This window comes from Choloepus didactylus, chromosome 1 (genome assembly GCF_015220235.1).
Source record: "Choloepus didactylus isolate mChoDid1 chromosome 1, mChoDid1.pri, whole genome shotgun sequence".
In the NCBI taxonomy this organism is placed as follows: Eukaryota; Metazoa; Chordata; class Mammalia; order Pilosa; family Megalonychidae; genus Choloepus; species Choloepus didactylus.
This window is the reverse complement of record NC_051307.1, coordinates 10,215,693-10,240,778: the sequence shown is the minus strand read 5'-3', so window position 1 is coordinate 10,240,778 and position 25,086 is coordinate 10,215,693. Positions and strand designations below refer to the sequence as shown.

The 25,086-nt window shown below is 36.5% G+C and overlaps 1 protein-coding gene across 1 annotated transcript in view; it reads left to right on the top strand.

Annotated features, from left to right (window-relative positions):
* DYRK1A (dual specificity tyrosine phosphorylation regulated kinase 1A) overlaps nucleotides 1–24,523 on the top strand; it is a 180,562-nt gene extending 156,039 nt beyond the window's left edge. The window contains 5 exon segments of the mRNA XM_037831589.1: nucleotides 1,371–1,517; nucleotides 3,458–3,598; nucleotides 15,882–16,188; nucleotides 16,689–16,813; nucleotides 21,265–24,523. Coding sequence (XP_037687517.1) covers nucleotides 1,371–1,517; nucleotides 3,458–3,598; nucleotides 15,882–16,188; nucleotides 16,689–16,813; nucleotides 21,265–21,882 — 1,338 coding nt within the window. The 3' untranslated portion in view covers nucleotides 21,883–24,523.
* The last annotated feature ends 563 nt before the right edge of the window (nucleotides 24,524–25,086 follow it).

The window sequence follows — 25,086 nt, the reverse complement described above, 5'->3', positions numbered from 1 at the left end:
AGGATTATAAGCCCCTGAAAATCAAGAGATGTTCATAGTTGCGTTAATGTGGGGTAAAGTGAATAACCAGATAATGCGAATAGAAAACGCATGCCCATCTCTTATTTAAATAGATTTAGACTTTCGAAAAATGTTTCCTTACTTAAACCAAAGCATATATTCTGTCCTAATATCAAATACTATCTCTCCAGCCAAACTGAGACATCTACTCCTTTGGCTCAGTGAGTATTTAACTATATGAGTGCATCAGAATCTCATGGGAAATCATTTCCAAAATATACGTGCAGAATCAGAAGGTGGCAGGGCAAGTGTGTTTTGGAAAAAGTTCTGCAGGGGATTCTGGTGCACAGCCTTGCAGATGGCCCAACCACTGCTTTAACCAAACTGGATAGGTAGGTGACAAACTTCCTTGCATAAGCTATGAAATTGACAGTCTCAGTAGCAGGGAGTTTTGCTACTGGGGAGGGGTTAACACCATGTTGGCTTATAAAAGCCTATAAATGTAGTACTTCTCCCTGGTGCCTTCAGGTCAAGTTGTAACTGCCTTAGGAGGCACTGAGGTTCTGGTGGGAGCTATGGAAGTTTCCATGAGAGCGCGGCACCACCCTTCTGGCTGCGTGGTTTGGGTGTTCAATTTAGGAAGTTTAATTGTAAGAGTTTTGTTTCTTTCTCTTTTAATGAAACTTTCTTTGTTTTAATGATATTTGTACATGTAAATTTATGATGGCTAAGTGAAGATGAGTTGGTCTCCCAAGACATTCTCCGATTGCTTCATTGAAAAGAATCCATTTCAGTGCAGAGTTTCTTTTCTAAGAAGTCTTAGATGGAGATGGAGGGGGCAGGGCAAAGAAGTTATTAATCAAAAACGACTCCCAACTGAATCTGTTAGCAACTTTTCTAGGATTTATCTGTGAGACTAATACAGTACAAATGTCTGAATTTTAAATTATGTTATACTGAGGTAATTTGACTCTCAATGCTAAAATACATTATTTGGTTAATTTAAGTACAGTTTAGCTGTCAAGTTAATGTCAAACCAAGTGCCAGCCAGGGCAATAAAAAATAATAGGGAATTATTCCCAATAATATATTTCTTCCAATAAGGTGTGTTTATTTGTTTTAAGATGTTATCTTGCTTACCAGTTAGACTAAATGAAAGGGCTTGAACTTGACATATTTTGCATTTCACTTTTAAATATTTAAACTATTTATAAAGCCTAATGTTAAATTGGTGTAAATAGAACCCTAATTCAGGAATTTGTCAAATTTTTTTCTGTTAATATCAGATCAGTGTTCTTAATACAGGATTGTGTACACAATTGTAAGCAGAACATATAGTGGAATTAATAATATTTCAAAATTTATTTCAGATATACCAGTATATTCAGAGTCGCTTTTATCGGTCTCCAGAGGTGCTACTGGGAATGCCTTATGACCTAGCTATTGACATGTGGTCCCTCGGGTGTATTTTGGTTGAAATGCACACTGGAGAACCTCTGTTCAGTGGTGCCAATGAGGTATATGATGTATTGCTTTAAGTTTGTGTGTGTGTGTGTGTGTGTGTGTGTGTGTATACATACCAGCTTGCTGTCTGTGACGGTGTGATCTGAAAGTTGTTTTTAGGGGGAAGAGATGTTTACCAATTTTTTCATTCAAATGTTAGATCAGTTTTGAACTGATTTTATAGTATCCGTTTCTTCGTTTTGTCAATTGTCATATAATAGTGGGCTTAGAAATGAGGTGAGAAGTGAGATGTTTTTAATCTGCTAATGAAGGGAAACAACGAATTTGATTAAAACTGTTAACTATTTTGGTGTAAATTTTATAGATTTTAAGTATAATAACAGAAAACTTAAAAGATGGCCATAAAGGAATGAGGGACACGCTGAAAAACCAGTGTCAGAGTCACTATAAATTTTGAAACTATGATTTGGAATAAAAGAGGTTATGACCAATAGGGTTGATGGATACTCAATCTGAATAATTTAGTGTAAATTAGGATTATAAAAACTTCAGAGCTACAGAGAATGTGTGCAGTTCACTGGTCTCCTGGTTTTCAGTCTGTGTTCTTAGGAGGTTTTTGCAGTTCAGAGGCAATATCTGGTTGCGGACAGGAGAAGCCAAGCAGCTCTCCTTTGGTCAGAGGAATAACGCTTTCCTGTGTTTTGAAACTATTTGCTTGTGTGTGTGTGTGTATGTGTGCGTTACAGAACGGTTGGCTATTACTGATCTTTATCAGTCCATTCACTTATAAACGAGAAAAGAGAAATCAAAGAAATTAAATGACTTGTACTGGATTATACAACTGTCAGAAATTTGCCCCTTCCATCCCTTTCTATTCATTCGACTACAGTTAGTGAGCTACTCTTTGGCAGCAACTTTCATAGTATATGTGTTTTGTTTTTAATATAAATGGTGTTTCCCAGTAAATTAATAACTTTCTTGGGCTTAAATATTAGGATGACCTGAAAGCTGGTGGCTTCCCAATTCACTCATTTGTAAAATCCAAAGTCTTTTGGGTAGATCGCAAATCACTACTCCTGCTGACCCTCTTAACTCTCTTGCCTCGTTGTCTGCTCTTCTCCCAGTCCAGCACGGCCTTCTCTACTGGCCTTCGTAAACCACCAGGCGCAGATGCTTACCAGGGCCTTGTCATTTGTTCTTCCCTGTGCCTGAAATGCTCTTTCCCCAGGGGCACATGGCTCCTTCCCTCACTGCCTCTAGGTCTGTGTTCAAACACCAGAACTTTGCAGTGAAACCTTTCGTGACCACCCTATTTAAAGTTACAGTGCCCCCTCTCAGTCTTTATTCCCTTTTAATTTTCTCCATATCACCACATCTCATTATCTAACATAACATATTTAATTATGTATCTGTTTATTGTTGGTCTCTTCCCACTATAACTTAAACTTTTTGGCAGAGAATTTTGTCAGTTTTGTTTACTTTTATATTCTACTCCCAAGCACGGTTTCTAGCATATAGTAGACATGCAGTAGTTGTTGAATGAGTGTGAATGAAATCTCTATTTTAAAAAAGCCACTTTTGAATTTTCAGTTTTAATTAAAACTTTCCAAAAACAAAAACTTTATTTAATTAAAACTTTCCAAAAACAAAAACTTTAAAACTTTCTTCCCATCCTCCCTTGTTGTTCTCCATGGTATTCATGACCGCCTGCCATGCTGAAGGTTTGCACATGTATTTGTTAAAATTGTCTGCCTTCTTCTGTGGAATGTTCAGCTCCAGGGGGGTGGGGTCTTTACCTCTTTTGTTCATTATTGTATGCCTAAGGAGTGCCTGGCACATGGTAAAAGGTCAACTTATTTGTTCATTCATCACACTCATTTATGAATGAGTGTGATGAATGAATGAACAAGTGAGTGACCTTGATATGAAATAGTATGTACAGTGAAAATTACAATGTTTTTAAAGGTTTTTTTTTGTGTGTGTTTATGCACAGGTAGATCAGATGAATAAAATAGTGGAAGTCCTGGGTATACCACCTGCTCACATTCTTGACCAAGCACCAAAAGCAAGGAAGTTCTTTGAGAAATTGCCAGATGGCACTTGGAACTTAAAGAAGACCAAAGATGGAAAACGGGTAAAATAGGGATCATAGTTTTTGAGACTTTGTTATTTTGTTCACCAGAGCTGTCTTTTTACAATTCATTTTGTACTTCCTTGAAATCAGTGTTACAGTGAACAGTTCCATTCATGACTTAGGTATGTATTTTGTTCTGAAGTTGAATAAAGTGTGACCTGAATTATTAGTATGGTCCAGTGCTTGATTATTGGACAGGGCTCCCTTTAAGACTTCGTATGAAAACTATATGCCTTTTTGCCACAGCTGATCAAATCACTAGGCTTTGTTTCAACAGTGGAATCAATAAGTTTAACCTTTGTTTCTTCCAGCGTGGGCATGGATATAGTGGAGTCACAGTACTGTAACTGTGAACAGTAGGAGCTATAATTGGAGTAAATGGCTTTTTTTTTTTGTTGTTTATTTGATAAAATATGGAAGAAGAGGATTTTGGTTATAAGCAATTGTGATGAAGATTATTTTCAAGGATATGAACTGACTTTGATAGATTTCAGATTCCTAGCTTGATGACCTGGATAACAGTAATTTTGCATCTCCAAAGTCTTTACAAGTAAGGTTTTTAAAGCTTTAGGTTGTTTTAATAATTTTCTTGTATCTGAGGACCTCTTTTTCAGATACTTAGACTTTACCAATAGGATAAATGATGGCAATTTGCATCTTGATTTACATTTTTGTTTTATCTGTCTGTAAACAGTTCATATATTTTTGCAATCTAGTTTAGTCCTATTATAAAATGAGTATCATATGTAAATATGTGACTTTTCAGTTTTGCATATTTAATTTTAAGAGATTTTATTTTTGCTCCAGTTATTTTGCCCTTGCATTTTTAGCGATGCTGCCACCAGGTGTTATTTTCAGTGAACTGAAGGTGATGGTTGTCTGCTTTAATTCATCTTCACATAGCTATGGAATATGAAAATAATATCAAATTATTTTCTTTAGAATATTTACAGATACATATATAATTGTATCTTTCACAACTGATTTGCAACTTTTATTCCATTCCATTTTATAAAATCCCAGACATTGCATTTCCTAGCTGCTAAATTTTGCCCACTTTCCGTAAGGAAGGGATGGAAAATACCAAGCAGACATCCTGAGTCCCTCTTTTGCCTTTGTCCATGTGGCTTATCAATCACAGCCCCTTTTCCTATTGAATGAAAACCTAACCTGGGAGTCCTTTCTGGCTTCACTAGCATTCAAGGCAACCCTTACCCATTGATTTAAATTAGCATGAAGGAAATGAAACGTCCTGAATTTATGTTTTGTCTCTCTGTAATAGAGGTTACCACTTCTTACTCCATTTGAGATTTTATTTTCCCCCCAATTTTTTTTTTACCCATGAAATAAAAACACTCATTCCCAACCTCATTTACTAAATCTCTTCCTTATTTGACAACAGTTAAGCAACTGGACTGTGTAACCTATTATTTCTCCCAAATTGAGCCATAATAATTATTTGAAATTATTCTTTTGGTAGGGAGGCATTTCAGAAATGAGTGGATGAACCTTTTCCCTTCTTAAAATTGAGAGTGGGTGTCTTAATCTACATGTAATACATATTAATTAACTAGATTTTGCAAGTTTTCTTAGCAACACTTAGAAATTGACTTGAGAAACTTAATTTTTTAAAGTAAAAAGTAAGTATTTCTCTTCTAAGAGAAGTAAATTTTACAACAAAAATCAAAGCCATAATCAGATGATTACATTATGAAGGTTATATTAGGAATTTTAACCACATGTTTAAATAGATGTGCATGCATCATCATTGGCTATCTTTGTGCAGTTTATTTTCTTAGTGATTTTATTTTTACTTTAATTCAATTATGTTTTCAAAAGCTCATAGAGTTTTTCAGCAATGAAAACCATACCTCCTATTTTTTTTCCTTTGGTGGGAAAGGGAGATGGATCAAGACTATAAATGTTGCTATTTTGTTGAAGTATAACTTACATACAGTAAGTGTATGGAATCTTAAGCTTCTGTTCCATGAGTTTTAACCTTTGTATACAAAATGTGTCTACCACCTATAACAAGATAATAGATTCTTCCCACCACTTCAAAAATTCCCTCGTGACCCTTTGCTATCATTCCTCTGCCTGCTTTCTGGTTCCTATGACCACAGATTCATTTTGTCTGGAATCTTACAGAAATAACGATGTTGTTTTATTTCTTTTTGCTTAACAAACCATAGTGTTTGGAGATAACTCTCCAGTTATCTCCAGTAACTCTCAGGAATTATTTCATAATATTCCATTGAATGAATATACCATAATTTGTTTACCTTTTTACTTGTTGATTGACATTTGAGTTGTTTTCAGTTAGGGACTGTTATGAATAAGGCTATTCTGAACATTCTTTTATAAAGTCTTACTGTAGACATACATTTTCATTTTTCTGGGGTAAATATCTTAAGGGTAGAATTGCTGTTGAGTTGCGGTTTAATTTCATAAGAAAATACCCAGACAGTTCTTTAAAGTTGTTTTATCATTTTACATCGGAGTATGAGGGTTCCAGTTGTGTAAAATTCTCAGTTACGTTCGATATGGTCAGTCTTTTTAATTTTAGCCATTCTAGTGGGTATGAAGTGATTTTCATTTTCATTTCCTTGATGACTACTGATATTGACCACCTTTTCATGTGCTTATTAGCGGTTCATTTATCTTCTTTTGTGACAGGTCTTTCCAGTCTTTTGCCCATATTTGTTGTTGGATTATTTAATTATCGAGTTTTAGAAGTTAATTACCTTAACTGCATATAAATCCTTTGTCATTTATATGTCAGTATTTTTCTCAGACTGACTTGCCTGTTCCATGTCTTAATAATATTTTTTGATGAACAGAAAGTTTTAATATTGATGAAGTCAAATTGTCTTTTTTTTTTAATGGTTATGTATTCTTCTGATAGCTTTTGATTTAATTTTGATGGTTAGGGATCTGTAATCCATCTTGAATTAATTTTTGTATATGGAATGAGGTATAAGTGGTGAGGCTCGTTTCCCCCCATATATTTACCTAGTAGTTGCATCCCCATTTGATGAAAACACTTGCCTTTCCCTAATGATCTGAAGTGGTACTTTTGTCCAAACGGATTTTGCTTTTTATACGGGGTCTTTATTTGGACTCTCTTCAGTTCTGTTGACCTATCTCTTTATCCTTAAACCAGGACCAACAGTGTTTTTAACTATAGTTTTATAGTTAAGTCTTGAATTCAAGTTGTATATGTCTTCCAGCTCTTTCCTTCTATTTCTGAATTTTTAAATCAGCTTATAAATTTGTACAAAAACTCCTCCTGGAATTTTGATTAGGATTGCATTTAGATTCCCCTTCGGGGAGAATGAACAGCTTAACAATATTGAGTCACTGTGAACATGGCATAACTCTCCATTTATTTAAGTCTTTAATTTCAATGGTGTTTTGTGGTTTTTTGTGTCCATATATTTTGCTCAACTTATTGCTAGATTTTTATGTTTTTTGATGCTATTAGAAAACATCAGAAATATATAACATATTTTAAAAAATTTATTTTTTAATGTCATTTTCTAACTTTTCTTTGCTAATATGTAGAAATATAATTGAATTTTTCATATTGGCTTTGTATTCTAAGGTCTTGCAAAACTCACCTGTCCCAATAATTTTTGTGTGTGTATGATTCTGTAAGGTTTTCTACTTAAGCAAGTCATGTTCTTTGCAAATGAAAACAGTTTTATTCTTCTCTTTCAATCTATATGCCTTTTATTTATTTATTTATTTTTTTCTTGGTTTATTATACTGACTAGGACCTCCATGTGTTGAACAGTGATGGTGAGAGCAGACAGCATACCCTGTTCCCAAGTTTATGGGAAAAGCAGTCATCCAACACTGTGTGATATTAGTTGTATGGTTTTTGTAGATGCCCTTGATCAGGTTGAAAGTACACTTTTCTGTTTTCTAGTTTCTTATGAGTTTTTTTTTTTTAAACTCATGAATGAGTTTTGAATGTTGTCACATGCTTTTCCTGCATCTCTAGAGATGATTATGTGATTTTTCTCCTGTTAATAGTTGTGTGAAACACCTGAATTTTTGGAATGTTAAACCTCCCAACATATGATAAACCACACTTGGCCATGATAAAGAATCCTTTTTATACATTGCTGAATTTGATTTGCTCATATCTTGGTGAGGGTTTTTATTTCTCTGTTAGTGATGGATGTTTGTCTGAAATTTTCCTGTATCTTCAGGGGGGTAGTTTAATTTAATTGTGGTAACTTACATATAATATAAAATTTCCCATTTTAACCAGTTGCAAATATACAGTTCTTTGGTATTAATTACACTCACAATGATGTGCAACATCACCACTATCCATTACCAAAACTTGTTCAACTCGTCTAACAGAATCTCTACCCATTTAGCAATAATTCACATTCTCCCTACCCCTCCCCTTCCCAGTTTCCTGGTAACCTCTAATCTCTGTCTCTATGAATTTCTGCTTCTGTGAAATACTCTAGTTATTACATAATAAGAGGAATCATAAACAATATTTGTCCTTTTGTGTCTGGCTTATTTTACTAAACAGATTTCTTCAAGGTTCATCCATGTTTTAGCATGTAACAAATACATTCCTTCTTATGGCTAAATAATATTTCATTGTGTGTGTATGTCACTTTTCATTTATCCATTCATCAGTTGATAGACACTTGGATTGCTTCCACTTTTTGACTGTTGGGAATAATGCTGCTATGATCATTTGTGTACAAATATCTGTTCAAGCCCCTGCTTCCAATTCTTTTGGGTTTGTATCTCGAAGTGAGATTGCCAGGTTACATGATAATTCTGTGTTTAACCTTCTGAGTAACCACCAAATTGTTTTCTGCAGAGGCTGTACCATTTTAAATTCCCACAAGGGTTCCTATTTCTCCCCATCTTTGTCCGTACTTATTTTCCTTTTTTAAAAATCATAGCCATCCTAAGTGGGTGTGAAGTAGTATCTCATTGTGGTTTTGATTTGCATTTCCCTAATGGCTAATGATAGTGAGCATCTTCTCATGTGCTTATTGGCTGTTCGTATATCTTTGGAGAAATGCCTGTTCAAGTCCTTTGCCCTTTTTAAAATCAGCTTGTTTGTCTTTCTGTGGTTGAGTAGTAGGAATTCTTATATTCTACATATTAGACCTTGTGAGATACACGATTTCCAAATATTTTTCTTTGTTTCCTTTGGTGTAATCGTCATTGAATTTTGATCCCAGGATTATGCTGGCTTCATGAAAGTATTGGGAAGTACTCTTTCTTAATTTTCTGAAAGAATTTTTAGAAGATATAATTTGCATTATATCTTTTGTAAATTTTTAGTAGAGATCACTGGTGAAACCATCAGGGCCTGGGGTGTTCTTTGGAAGTTATGTACTTCAAGAAATTTGTCCTTCTCATCTAAGTTGTTGAATTTGTTGATATAAAATTGTTAATGATAATTCATTGCTATCTTTTTTTTATTTTCATTTTTTTATTGAGATTGTTCAGATACCATGCAACTGTCCAAAGATCCAAAGTGTATAATCAACACAATTATTTTTTTTTAAATTTTTAGAACATTTTCACTACTCCAGAAAAGAAACAAAGACAAAAAAAAGGAAACTCACATCCTCCCATATCCCTAACCACGCCCCCCCCCCCCCATTATTGATTCATAGTGTTGGTATAGTACATTTGTTACTGTTGATGAAAGAATGTTAAAATACTACTAACTGTAGTGTATAGTTTGCAATAGGTATATATTTTTTCCCTATATGCCTCTCTATTATTAACCTCTAGTTACAGTGACATACATTTGTTCTAGTTCATGAGAGAGATTTCTAATATTTGTATAATCACAGACATTGTCCACCACAAGATTCACTGTTTTATACATTCGCGTCTTTTAACCTCCAACTTTCCTTCTTGTGACATGCGTGACTCTGAGCTTACCCTTTCCACCACCTTCACACACCTTTCAGCACTGTTAGTTATTCTCATTACATGCTGTCATCACCCCTGTCCATTTCCAAATATTTAAGTTCACCCTAGTTGAACATTCTGCTCATAATAAGCAACCTCTTCCTATTCTTTAGCCTCATTCTATATCCTGGTAACTTGTATTTCATGTCTATGAGTTTACATATTATAATTAGTTCATATCAGTGAGACCCTGCAATATTTGCCTTTATGTATCTGTCTTATTTCACTCAATATAGTGCCCTCAAGTTTTTTTCATCAACCCATTTCTTTTAAGAAGTTTCTGTTCAAACACTATACATTCTGTCCTAAGTAAACAATCATTGGTTCCCCATATATTCACGTATGTATGTATTGAGCACCATCGCCACTCTCTATATAAGGACATTTCTTCCACAAAGACGGAGGAAGAGTCAAAGAAGGCAGAGAGGCAAAAGAAAAAGGCAAGAGAAAGAGAGAAAAACAAAAAACTTGATAGCTAGAAGGTGACAAAAGGAAAGATAGCATTAACACCTAAAGTAGAATAAAAAGACAACATCACCAGTGCTTGGAGTCCCATACCCTTCCCCTATTCCCCACCCCCCCATATGCATTTAGCTTTGATATATTGCTTTTGTTACATTAAAGGAAGCATAATACAATGTTTCTGTTAATTCTAGCCTCTAGTTTGCATTGATTGTATTTTCCCCCCAATACCACCCTATTTTTAACACCTTGCAATGTTGACATTCATTTGTTCTACCTCATGTAAAAACATATTTGTACCTTTTATTAGAATCGTTGAGCATCCTAGGTTTCCCTGAATTACACGGTCCCAGTCTTTATCGTTCGTCTTTTGTTCTGGTGTCCCACATGATCCCATCCTTCCTCTTTCAACCATATTCACGGTCATCTTTGTTCAGTGTACTTACATTGCTGTGCTACTATCCCCCAAAATTGTTTTCCATACCTCTCACTCCTGTCTTTTCCCTTCTGTCTGCAGTTCTTCCTTTAGTGTTTCCTGTAGAGCAGGTTTCTTATTCACAAACTCAGTCAATGTCTGTCAGAGAATATTTTAAGCTCTCCCTCATATCTGAAGGATAGTTTTGCCGGATATAGGATTCTTGGTTGGTGGCTTTTCTCTTTCAGTATCTTAAATATATCACCCCACTTCCTTCTTGCCTCCATGGTTTCTATTGAGAAATCCACACATAGTCTTACCAAGCTTCCTTTGTATGTGATAGATCGTTTCTCTCTTGCTGCTTTCAGGATTCTCTCTTTATCTTTGATGTTTGATAATCTGATTATTAAGTGTCTTGGCATATGCCTATTCAGATCTATTCTGTTTGGGGTACGCTGCGCTTCTTGGATCCATAATTTTATGTCTTTCGTAAGACAAGGGAAATTTTCATTGATTATTTCCTTTATTATTGCTTCTGCCCCTTTTCCCTTCTCTTCTCCTTCTGGGACACCAGTGACATCTAAATTCTTGCTTTTCGTTTTGTCTTTAAGTTCCCAGAGACATTGCTCATATTTTTCCATTCTTTTCTCTATCTGTTCTTTTGTGTGTAGGCTTTCAGGTGTCTTGTTCTCCAGTTCCTGAGTGTTTTCTTCTGCCTCTTGAAGTCTGCTGTTGTGTGTCTTTCATCTCTTGTGTTGTGCCTTTCATTTCCATAGATTCCTCCAGTTGGTTTTTTGAACTTTCAATTTCTACCTTATGTACGTCCTGTGTTTTCATTATGTGGTTCATCTCTTTTGCCATATCTTCCCTAAGCTTTTTGAATTCACTTATTATTAGTTGTTTCAATTCCTGCATCACAGTTGAAGTGCAAGTTTGTTCCCCTGACCGGGCCATAACCTCATTTTTCTTGGTGTAGGTTGTAGTTTTCTGTTGTCTAGGCATGGTTTCCTTGGTTACCCCAATCAGGCCTCCACAGACCAGAATGGGCTAAGGTCCCAGAAGGAAGAAATATTCAGTATCCAGTTTCCCTGAGGGTGTGTCTTAGAAAATTGGTACACCCTCTGATGCCTACAGTCACTGTGCTTTTCTGCCCAGCAGGTGGCGCCTGTTAGCCTATAATTCTTGACTGGTGTAAGTTCTGAATGAAAGGCAGGTAGTAGAGCTGGGCCCCACCCCTTTCCTCTTAGAGAAGATAGAGGCCCTAGGGGGAGGTCATTAGCATTTCAGTGGTCTCTCTCTGCCTGTGCTATACCCTTGTCTGGGTCACAGAACTGGGAACTGAAAATGGCTGAGGCCTTCACTGAGTTGAAAAAGAAACAGAGCTAGTCCGAGGTGACCCTCCAGCTCTCCAAGGTCAGTCGTCACCCAAAGCCTCTGTCTACTTGTTGGGGATTCGTACCGTGTAGTGAGCAGTTCACACTCGCTAATTAAAACCCCAGTTGGAGCTCAGCTGAGCTATAATTGCTTGCTGGGAGAAAGCTTCTCTCTGGCACCAGGAGGCTTTGTAGCTGGGGCTGTGGGGGAGGGGTCTCCCAATTTGGATCTGCAGTTTTTACTTACAGATTTTATGCTGTGATCTCGGGCATTCCTCTCAATTCAGGTTGGTGTGTAATGAGTGGACAGTCACGTTTGTCCCCCTGCAGTTATTCTGGATTATTTACTGGTTGTTTCTGTTTTTTTTTTTTTTGTTTGTTTGTTTGTTTTTTTTTGTTGTACCAGGGGGACTACTTAGCTTCCAGTCCTCTCTCTGCCACCATCTTAGATCCTCATTACTGTCTTTTTAATTCCTGGAGGATCTGTAGTGGTAATCTCTCTTTTATTTCCAATAATGATTATTTGCATTTTCCCCACCAATTAGTCTTGTTAGAGATTTATCAAGTTTATTAATCTTTTGGAACAACCAGCTTTTGGTTTTGTTAATGTTTTTTTTTCTTATTGTTTATCTAGTTTCTAGTTCATCAATTTTTGCTCTTTATTATTTCCTATCCTTCCATTTTGGGTTGGATTTGCTCTTCTAACTTCTGAAAGTAGAAGCTTAGCTCATCATTAATATTAAACCTTTCTTCTTCTCTTATATATTTTGGCATTTAATGGTATAGATTTCCCTCTAAGTACTGCTTTAGCTACAGCCTATATATGATGTGTTTTCATTATCATTCACTTTGAAAATATTTCTAATTTCTCTTGTGATTTCTTCTTTGACCCATTGTTATATAGAATTTTGTTACATTGTATCAAAATATTTGAGGATTTCCTAAATATCTTACTGTTACTCATTCCTCATTTAGTAGTATTGTGGTCAGAAGCGTACTCTGTACGATTTCACTACTTTGAAATTCATGGAGACTTGTTTTCTGGCCCCCCATGTGTATCTGCGTTCAGGGCTGTTCCGTATGCATGTGAATTTGCATTTTGTATTTGTTTGGTATAGTGGTCTACTCATATCTAAGAAAGTCATGTTGTTTGATATTTTTTTTCATTATCTGGTATATCCTCACTTTGTGTGTGTGTGTGTTCATACTCTTTCAGTAACTGAGAGTGGAGTGTTAATATTCAGTGATAATTTTGTATTTGTCTGAATCTCCCTTTAGTTGCATTATATTTTTTTGAAGCTCTTCTAATAGGTGAATACAAACTTAGGACTGTTACGATTTCTTATAAGTTGACCCTTTTATTTTCATGAAATGACTCTAATAATAATTTTATCTTTGTTTGCTTTGTCAGTGTTACTGATAGTCACACCAACTTTCTTATTCTTAGCATTTTTCTGGTGTATTTTTTATCTGGCCTTTTACTTTAGTCCTGTCCGTATCTTTATATTTAAAGTAGGTCTTTTGTATACAACTTATAGTTGGGTTGTGCTTTTTATTCCAATCCAGTGGTCTCTGTTTTACAATGAGTATTTAGTCCACTTAATTATTCAGAAGGTTGGGTTTAAGGCTTGTCTTATTTGTGTTCTACTTGTCTTATCTGTTTTTTGTTCCTTGTTCTCTGTTTCCTGCCCCCTTTTGGGTTAATTGAATATTCTTTAGTATTTTATTTCATCTCCTGTATTGCATTTTGTTGTTCCCCTGTGTATCTTTAACTGGTAAAGCTAACTTTTATCAGTTTAGCTTCAAATTATATCACTTGATAAATGTAATAATCATATAATTCTATTTAACTGTCTGCCGTCTTGTGCATTTGTTACATATATTACTTCTGCATATATTATAAACCTCACAACACATTATTGACTGTTTCTATGAAAAGACTTTTAAAGGAACTTCAAAACACATAAAAAAACAAAAATAATAGAGAAATTCTTTTATATTTACTGGTATATATGTCCTTTCTGGTATTCTTCATTCCTTTCTGCAATTTCTGACTTCCATGTGGTATTATCTTCCTTCAGAAGCCTGAAGAACTTCCTTTACTTTGTTATTTTATAGTGTATGGCTTCTGCTGACAAATTCTCTCAGCAGTCTGAGAGCTTCTGATAATGTTTTTATTTCACCTTCATGTTTGGAAGATATTTTCAGTAGATGTAGATTTCTAGGTTGTCATTTTTTTCTCTCAGCAAGGGAGAGTAAGGTGTTATGACATTTTTTTCTGGTTTGCATTGTTTCTGGTAAGAACTCAGAGGCTATTCTTAGCTTTGTTTTCCTTTAGGTAATGTTCCGCCTCTTCTCTTCCCTCTGGCTGATTTTAATATTTTCACTTTATATTTGATTTTCAGCAGTTTGACTATTATGCCTTAGGTAGTTATTTTTGTATTTATTCTACTTGAGGTTCTCTGAGTTTTGGGATCTGTAAATTGCCTCCTTCATCAATTTTTGAAAACCTTCAGACATTATTTTTTCAAATACTTGTTTTGGTTTAATGTTCTCTATCCTCCTTCTAGTTATCCAATTACATGTATGTTAGTGTGTTTGAAATTATCCCAGAGGTCTCTGTTTGATATATGCATTTTGTTTTCTTTCTGTGTTTTAGTTTAGATAGTTTTTATTGCCCTGTCTTCTTGTTCATTGATTTTTTTTTTCCTTCTGCTGAGTCCAGGCTGCTGGTAAAACATTAAAATGAAGTCTTCATTTCTGATACTGTACTTTTGAGTTCTAGCTTTTGCATTTGTCCTTTTTTTAAAAAATGCTTTTCCTTTCTCTTCTGAAATTCCTCATCTCTTCACACTTCTTCTCCTTGAACTAGAGTCTTTAAACTATGTATCACAGTTACTTGAAAATGTCTGCCCACTAATTTCAACATCTGGGCCACCCATTTACTCTTTTAATGTGGGTCTTCTATTGACCAATTTTCTTTCTTGATTATGGGCCCCATTTTTTTTGTTTGTTTGTTTGTTTGTTTTTTTCTTGTGTCTGTAACTTTTGAATATATATGCCAGACTTTCTGTATTTAAGAACAGTAGAGATGAAGTAAATCATATTGCCCTTCTTTTTAGGCCATGAGGTCAGGGCTGAGTCGATCTCATTTGTAGTTTAGTAGGGTCTGGGCGTTGTGTGTGTGTGTGTGTGACTTGGAGTCTGTTCACCACTGGCTTTACATGTTTTGATGGCGAGACCAGGGCTTCCCTTGTGCAGTGCTTGTCTTTGGAGCCATCAGGGTGACTCCATAGATCACTGTGTACACTGCTGCCCACCCCTTAGCTTCTCTCCTAACCTTGTACTCCTCAGAGGAATTGAAAGGATTATAGCATTATGAATAAAATTACGTTTTCAGAAAATGGAGACACATGTTGATACTTACTATTAAACATTTCTAAAAGGAAAGTATACATGATTTGCTTTTAATTTCTTTATCTACATGTAAGTGTTACTATGACAGTGAGTCTTCTCTTGGTGCTTACTCCCCTGGGGCAAGCAGCATAGCTTTAGTGAGCTGCAGTTATTGAAAGATGCACATCCAAGTTCTCAGTTACATAGGGCAGAAAAGAAGTTGAGAACCAGAGGGCTGGAGTCTGTAAAGGATCAAGCAATAATTGTTTTAGGCTTTACAGTCCTCTGTTACATATTCCTCTTGGCTTTTTTTTGTTTTGTTTTTGGTGTTTTGTTTGTTTTTATTTACAGCCCTTGAAAAATATAACCCATTCTTATCTGGGCTTGGGCTCTTCAAGAACAGACCTGAGCCAGGCCCTAGTGCACTGCCCCTGTCCCTAGAGGATCTTTAAAGTTGTCTTTAGTTTCAGAATTACATTGAATTTCTCTTAACTACTGTGCATTTAGAATAGTAATGTGAAAAATACACAGGATTTAACAATAAAATGTTCTTTTTCATAAAGACTCCAACATATAATGTATTTAGACATACTTGAAGTTAAATTACGTAGGTTTTACTTATTCCATCAAGTTTAGATTAAAGCCTTTGATATTTTTTCTCCCATAGGAGTACAAACCACCAGCAACCCGTAAACTTCATAATATTCTTGGAGTAGAAACAGGAGGACCTGGTGGGCGTCGCGCTGGGGAGTCGGGTCACACGGTAGCTGACTACTTGAAGTTCAAAGACCTCATTTTAAGGATGCTTGATTATGACCCCAAAACTCGAATTCAACCTTATTACGCCCTGCAGCATAGTTTTTTCAAGAAAACAGCTGATGAAGGTACAAATACAAGTAACAGTGTGTCCACCAGTCCTGCAATGGAGCAGTCACAGTCTTCAGGCACCACCTCCAGCACGTCTTCAAGCTCAGGTCTGTGCTTTGATGCAAGGCTTAGACTTGGAAATGTTGAGTATTTTGTTTACAGTGTTGGGGTTAAAGTGTTTGTAAAATTTGTTAATGCAGTGGGAAGGAGTTATTTTACTTAATCTATTCTTTGTACTTAGTAATAAATTTATCTCCCCTAAAGCTCTACTACTTAATTATGCATGCAATAAATTATGCTTGGTAGTTGGAAACAAAACTATTTATTAATCAAAATTTTAAATTGTTTTGTAAGTGGAATCACTTTGTCCACCTGCTTTGAGTTTTCCCTTAGCTAGCCAAACCTGATTGTATTTTAGTTCCATGTTTGATATGGGAGAACTTCTTAGTCAGAAATGTCTGATTTTTGTGATATACTTTTAGGTCTGATATTATAGGTTTTTGGTGTTTCTTTTTGTAACATACTTTTAGTTTTAATACTATAGTTTTGGAATACAAGCTACAACAAAATTAACTTCAGACTCACAAGTTGTGCCATGTCATTTAAGGTGGATCATCAGGGACGAGCAACAGTGGGAGGGCGAGGTCGGATCCCACGCACCAGCACCGGCACAGCGGGGGGCATTTCACAGCTGCTGTCCAGGCCATGGACTGCGAGACGCACAGTCCCCAGGTGAGCCCGCACCCTGCCCTTTGTGCACGTTACCTGCCTAGGCGTAGTGGGATTAGATGCCTCATGCCTTTAGAATGATTATGCCATTTACTTGAAGAGTTCCTACCTTCCTTATGTGTGAGGAAGTGTAACTTACTCTTAATTGAAGATACACATCTTTGCAATTTTTCCATTCTTGTTTAGAAATAGCTCATATTTATTGGGTGTATACTAGCCATTGTTCCACATGTTTTTTTCCTGTGTTTATTTTATTTACTAAAATAGCATTTTGAACTTTACACTCTTATGATCCTCATTGTACAGTGGGAACTGAGACTTCATGGGTTAAATAACTTTCCAGGGATCTTACTATTCCGTACTGCCTCCCATGGTCTTTTAGCACTGTAGTCCTGGATTCTGAAAACAGCCTGTGGTTTGATTGTAACCTTCACTTTTTTGCTTTTGTTTTTTAAAGGATAGGAGCTTATTAAATAATTTTTTTAAAAATTGGGATAAAGCTGGTGGTGGTGGTAAAAATATTTAAATACTTTTGAAGAGAATGTCAGTCCATACAGAGTACTGCATTAAGGTGTTGCATGGTGAAGGCTAGTGTATTTGAATGATAGAGGAAATCAAACTGAAGTTTATTGGTATCGCCCACTCTTGACTGGGCTTGCTGAATGCTGCTGGAGAAAACAGGTGGTTCTGTTACCACTGTTAATTTTTACCACCCTCTCCGGGGCAATCTTACATGTTTCTCAGGTCATCTCTCTCCCATTCTCTAGTAATTGTTCCAAACTTTTCTTAAACCATTGACCTCTCCTCTCTTCTTTCTCTCTTCTTGCTTTGTAATGAAAATAGACTTGAGATAGGAACTCCCTCCACTTTTCATCATCAAATATCTGGTCCTGCCTACATGTGCATATGTCCATTTCTTTTCTGTATTTTTTCCTGAGAATCAGCTGTGGGTTTCATCTTGCCTAAGGCCAAACCCAACTGGTATTCTGCTCTCCCTTTCTCGCCTTCCTGGGCACTTTGCCCTTTGGCTACCCCTTCAGCTCGGGTATGTTCCACTCTCCTAGTCTACTGACTCTTCTTTTAATCAGAGTTCAATCAGTCTCAGGTCTCTCCCATCTTAAGCAAAACTTTTCCCTGGCCCCATGTCTTCTGACCCTGTATTTTTGCTATGTGTGGTTTCCATTACTGTACCTTTTAAAACTCTTTAGCCTGTTCATTTTTTTTTTTTTTACGTTTTTTTTAAATTGTGAACTTTAACATCTATACATAACAGTGATAACTTTCAAAGTACGATTTCATGAGTAGTTAAAGAGCAAATTCCAAAGAATGTCATGGGTAACAGTTCCAAAATTCAGCCATTTCCATTATTGTAAAACTTAACATGCACACAGAAAGGTGTCATCTCTCAGTGTACAGCTCAACAAGCAGTCTTATAGGTAATTACAAAAATTGTTAAGGATTTCAGTTCCACGGTTTCAGTTCTTTCCTTATCATGCAATGCAAGGTATATACAGAAAGGGGAAGACCTTCAAGGCACAATTCACTGAACCGCTATAGAGCAAATCCCAAAGGATACTATAATAGTTTAGCCTGTTTTTGATAGGTTTCTGTCTCCCAACTCCACTGAAACCTCTCTTGCAAGTATCAGTGAGCCTTCAGTTGATGAGTACAGTGGATGCTCTTACTGCTTATCTTTCTTCTTTCATTAACTAATTTGGTAATGTGGACTTCTCCCCACCTTTTGAAACACTCTCCCTCTGTTTTCCTTGGCAGGGCACTGCCATAATTTCTGCCCATCTCCCTGGCCTTTCCTTCGCTGTGTCCACTTCCAGAGTCTCTTCTTCTAGCCACCACTTAAACACTGGTCTTCCTTGAGGTGTGGTCCTGGGTCCTTTTGCTTCTTTCTTAACACACTTCTTGGAAGATCTCATCTACTCTCACCAGTGACTTCAGTTACCACTTTTAATCACTTCAAAATCTTTATTTCTGGCCTAGACTTCACTCCTGTGTCCCAAAGTCTTAATTTCCAATTGTTTACTTTGCAAGTCTCACCAACAGGACTCTGCAAATGGATACAAACTGGTGTCATCATTTTCACCTCTGCCTCAACTGTTTTAGTGTTATCTATTCTTTGTAAATGACCCCACAGTCACCCATTTTCTCAAGTCATAAATCTGGAATTTGGGGTGGAGTTGGGGGTGGTCCTTGGCTCCTCTCTCCCTCACCCCCCACATTAAATCAAAAATTAAATTTTGTGGATTTTAAATATGTTTTTATTTTCTCTACTTCACTCCTATTGCTCCCACATCTCTAGCCTAACTGTAAAGAGCCTCCTGTCTGCTCTTTCAGTGTCCAATTCCATTCAGCCTTCCATACCATTTCTGTTTGCTGTTGAGTGAACTCTCAAAAATGCAATCTGATCTTGCTATTTTCCCTGCTTTAAAACAGTGTTTGCTTGCTTCCGCTTATACTTAAAATAAGTTTTAGACTTTTTTCTTCCACAGTCTCAATGATTTCCGTTATCTGGCCTGTGGCCAGGCCATTCTTCTTTATTCGCTCTGGTCCTGCTGGATTATTTTCATTCTTTGGAATACACTTATATTCTCTTACTTGTCTCACACTTACTGTTCGCAGCCTGCAACACTCCTTTCCTCCCTTTTTGCTTTGGTAACTACTATTTATGCTTCACGTCTTAGCTTAAATATCACTAATCCCAAAGACTTTCCCTAATTCTTTACAGTGTCCTTCCTTCCTTTTTTTTTTCTTCCTTCCCTTCATCCCTCCTTCCTGCCTTCTTTCCAAATATATTAAATATTGCAAAAATATAGAAAATTACCAAGAGTAATATGACCACCTGTGTACTTCTCACCCATGTTTAACAAAGCTCAATATTTTGCCTTGTCTCAGATCCCTTTTTAATTATTTAATTTTTGAACAGGTAATATACTCAGGTGGTTAAAATATAAATAAGTCTAAAAGGGTTTCCAGTGAAAAGTCTCCCATTTCCTCTAGCCATCCGATTTCTAACTAATCTTACTAGTTTTTGTATCCTTTTGAGGTATGCAAGCAACTACAAATATTTATTCTCTACCCAACCTTTGTACACAAGTAACATACCATACACACTACTTCTTGCCTTTTATTTATTTATTGTATATGTAGCTATATTTTGGAACCCTTTCTATTTTAGTAGATAGAGAGCTTTTTCATTCATTTTTTTTTTTTGCAGTTGCATAGTATTCCATTGTTTTGATATTCCTTAAGTCATTTAACTAGTCTTCTATTAGTGGACATTTAGCATATTTCCATTCTTTTTTGCTGTTACAAATTGAGGCTGTAATAAATAACTTTGTACATGTATCATTCACACATATGTAATTTGTCTGTGATATATATTCCTGAAAGTGAAATTGCTAGATCTAAGAGTAATAAAATTTGTAGTTTTGGTAACTGTTGCCAAACTGCCTTCCAAAGTTTTATCAGTTTACCATCCTACCAGGAGAGTTTGGGGAAACAGTCAGTTTGATCATCCTTTGGCTCTTTGCCAATCTGAAATAAAAAACAGTTTAGAGCATAGTTTTATTGTACTTAGCTTCATTGTTTGAAGAACGATTAGTATTTTCTTTTCTGAGAATTCTGTTTTTCTACTGAGTTGTTTTCAATAAGACCTGGCAGTGAACACAAACTTTCATTCACATTCCTTTGACTAAAACAGTCCCATGACCACACGTAAGTGCAAGAGAAACTGGGAAGTGTGGCATAGTCCTGTGTTCAGGAAGGAGAGTATGTTTTCTGTGGATGAGTAGTAACCTCTGCCACAAGGGGATTAGGGCAGCATTACCAGAGTGGTCAGAGAAGACTCGAACTGAAATGAGAAAGAAGCATGCAAGCAGAGATGAGGAATAAGAGCATTCTAGGCAGAAGGGAACAGTAAGTACAAATGCTCTGAGGAATTTCAAAGATCTTGGAAGGAAGCACCAGTGTTGTTGGAAGGTGGTGGAGATGGAGAGAAGAGTAAAACTTAATGGATGGATGGGATGGCAGAATTGTTGAGCATTTAGGTGGATAGTAAAACAGGAAAGATGGTTAGAGGAGGAACTTTAGGGGGAAAGTAAGGAATTTCTTATGGACCTGTCAAAAATATTTACTATCTGGCCCTTTATAGAAAATGTTTGCTGACCCCTGGCATAAGTAGCACTCCTAAGGAAAAAAAGTGGCCAATGAAGTATATGAGCTATGTATGACTACAACTTGCTAAAAATTTCAAGTTTCACATTAAAATATTTTTTCTTCTTGAACATATTTGGAATTTTGCATTATACAAATGTGTTACACATAACAAGTTAAAAAACTCTTTCTCCCTAATTAATATAAAATGCTAGTGGTGTAGCCTGTGATTGAAGATAAAAGTATGAAAACAGTGCTCTAAGTTCTTTTGAAATCCATTCTTACAGGTGCGTCAGCAGTTCCCTGCTCCTCTTGGTTGGTCAGGCACTGAAGTTCCTACACAGGTCACTGTTGAAACTCATCCTGTTCAAGAAACAACCTTTCATGTAGCCCCTCAACAGAATGCATTGCATCATCACCATGGAAACAGTTCCCATCACCACCACCACCACCACCACCACCACCACCACCATGGACAACAAGCCTTGGGTAACCGGACCAGGCCAAGGGTCTACAATTCGCCAACTAATAGCTCCTCCCAGGATTCTATGGAGGTTGGCCATAGTCACCACTCCATGACATCCCTGTCTTCCTCAACTACTTCTTCCTCCACATCTTCCTCCTCTACTGGTAATCAAGGCAATCAGGCCTACCAGAATCGCCCAGTGGCTGCTAATACCTTGGACTTTGGACAGAATGGAGCTATGGACGTTAATTTAACCGTCTACTCCAATCCCCGCCAAGAGACTGGCATAGCTGGACATCCAACATACCAATTTTCTGCTAATACAGGTCCTGCACATTACATGACTGAAGGACATCTGACAATGAGGCAAGGAATCGATAGAGAAGAATCTCCCATGACAGGGGTTTGTGTTCAACAAAGTCCTGTAGCTAGCTCGTGACTAAATTGAAACTTGAGTTTGTTTCTTGTGTGTTTTTATAGAAGTGGTGTTTTTTTCCAAAAGCAAAGTGCAAAGCTGCTTGCATCAGAAGGAGATTAACACACTGAACCGCTACAAGAGGGCAAAGCTGACTTTTTTTTTTTTTTTTTAACTTGATAAGATTGCAAAGGGACAATGAAGTTTTTTTTAAGAGCCATGTCCAAACTCATCTTCATGGATATTTCAGAGGTGTCACCTCTCTTTTTGCCTCCCCCATCTTAACTTGCCACATCCCAGACAGAGTGGGCTTTTTTGTCTTTCTATTCAACAAAAGTTAATGTTCAGATGTTGGTCTTGGCCATTTGCCAACTAATTTTAAAATAAAAAGGCACTGCACATAATTTGCATAAAGGGCCCCATGTGGGTGTTTTTTTCTTTCTGTTTTTTCCTTTTTAGTTTTTTGTTTTGTTTTTTGTTTTGTTTGGGGTGGGGGGTGGGAAATTCGGGTTTTAAGTCCTCTCAACACACGTGGGCACGGACATGCAGTACTGTAAGGATGAGGGACCTCCAGCTTACACAAACATCATCTCCAGCTATGTGAAAGGGACGGTTGTGTTGAAGTTTGTAAGGCACATTAAGCATGCTAAGTGGCGGGGATCAGAACTCTCCTGTCTGAACCTACTGAGGAGCAAAGCAGCAATTACACGGGATTCTGTGGGTCTTCTGTTTTAGAGGCCACAGTAAGGTAGCGATGGAACGTGACCAGTCTCCTAACCCAGGTGCACTGAGAAGCAGTCAACGGGTCAGTCGTGGCCAGTCCTGGGGAGGTCTGAGTGGTGGTCTTTGGGATAACCTTTGGCCTTATGGATTTGGACTCTAAATTAGAAGAGCCTACCATTTCAGATGCAATCACTTTTGGACACGCTTTTGCAGACAGTCCTTAATGCTGAAAACACAGAGAATGGGTAATTCAAGAGGCCTTTCTTTTAAAATAGACTTTTGTGACCCACTAATTGTAAGGTATTGCAAGGTCACTTTGCGTGTGTCATAAAGCTGACTTCCTTATTGGTTGAAGGTCACAGAAGTAGTGGTTTGCTTTGATGGAAATAGCTACAGCTGTGTCCCTTCCTGCTTTTTACTTTTGCTTTTGCTTTTTCTCGGCACGTGGTATCTCCACCATTTCTTCTGCACAAAGATGTCTTCTGTTCATCCTGAACATTTTTAAAAAATGCAGAATTTTATGTGACTGCTTTTTTGCCTCACAATTATGCTGTGAATTTTACAAAAATTTATTTTCTTTTTTGATAATTTATTGTACCAAAGCTGTTTTTATAGCACATAGATGTCTGTAACCAATAATGTAGCAGTTCTGCACTTTGACACAAGGTGTAACTAGACCATTTTTAAATGTCAGTTGAAAATTATGGCTGTACTATTGCTTAAACAAAACTGGAACTGTTGTTGAATCCATAGCCAATACATTTACAGCAGTCTGTGTACTGAACATAATAGATTGCCATCTAATCTAAGATTACAGCATCTGTTACATTATAAATGTGTTCAGGCTTCTGAAGGTAAAGGGACACTGGATCCAGAAGCTATGGAACCAGCAGTTGACCCTTGTATTCCTGATTAACCTACTTCTAAAAATGAAAGCAAGACCTCGATTGCAGCAACAGGTCCGAAACATGAGCACGAGTAAAGCAAAGCTCTGCTGCATGACCTGAAGTTACCACTCTGGTATTTAACAGGGGCCTAGTTTTGAGATTATGCTGCCTTAATGTAACACAGTCTGGCAGTTGCTAAATTTGTGTTCCCATATTAAATTGACCAATTTTAGGGAGTTCTACTTTTGAATGGTTGCATTGGGAGAACGAAGATAAGTAATTTACCTGTGCAGGATCAAAAGAAGCCTAGCAAAGACGCAGTAATCTACCTCTGCCGTTAAACCCTGTTACAACAACTCAGCAGGACACCACCTTACTTTTTATTGGTCAATTCCATGTGGCTGACCACGTCAGTTTTTTTTCTGAACAAAAGCAGGTTTTTATATGTAAGGAGTGACAAAAGAAAGGCTTAGAACTTTGTAAATGTGAATGGAAACTTGGAAATATCGTTTTTATAAACAACAATTTTTTGTTGTTAATCAGGAAATCCATATTTATTTTGTGATTAAATGTCAAGCCTGTGGATGATTTTTAAACTCAGTACTTCATAAAGATTTACAGTGAATAAAAGGGTATCATCTAAGGTACAGCAATGTCTAAAGGAATTCAGTAGTTACTACTGTTGAGGAATATAAGGTTAAGATACCACATGGGTGAGGTCTTTTTTTTCTGTGCTGGTTGCCACATCTTAGCAAGCACCAAAAACTAAAGCAATTTTTAAACTGATATTTACATAAAGAAAATCATAAAGTCCAATGCTTCTGCATACTGTGTTATGTTACAGTCCAGTTTTGTGTGCTTTACTACACAGTTTGGTTACAGGACTTCTGTGCATTGTAAACATAAACAGCATGGAAAAGGTTAAATACCTGTGTTCAGATTGTAAGACCTAGTCCGGACTTGCTGTGTATATTGTAACGTTAAATGAAAAAAAGAACCCCCTTTGTATTATAGTCATGCGGTCTTATGTATGATAAACAGTTGAATAATTTGTCCTCAGACTCTTTACTATGCTTTTTTAAAATTAATTTAAGAAAAATGTAAACATAGTAAAAAAAATTTTCCTATGCAATTAGCCTGGTCCAGGTAATGGTCTGATAGGTATGTTGAGTGTAAGTTTAGTCAAATATGTAAAAAAAAGAAAGAAAATATTAATTACTTTGACATAGGATTCAAAAATTTCTGAAAGTAAAAATTGGAGGTTTAACAGATCATTTTTTATTTTTAAAATTGATTCTTATATGATTGATTATTCACACAGTTTCTCTCTGATTCCAATTGCTCATATGTTAGTTTGTAGTGTTCAGAATGTATGTGAGGGTTAGATGATTTTCTCTATGAGGCTCTGACCTGCTTGGAGGCAAGAGAGAAGACAAATAGTATTCCTTCCCCCAAATCCTAGTGTGGGGAGGTATCAGGGACTTGATTGTAAAAATTCTAGAAATCCTGCCACAGTGAATTTATCTTTTATAAATTAGTCCACATACATATATATCAAGTTGAGTTTTAGAAGATTTGAAACTTGTTTAAAAGTTAAAAGTCATGCTGTAAAATTCAG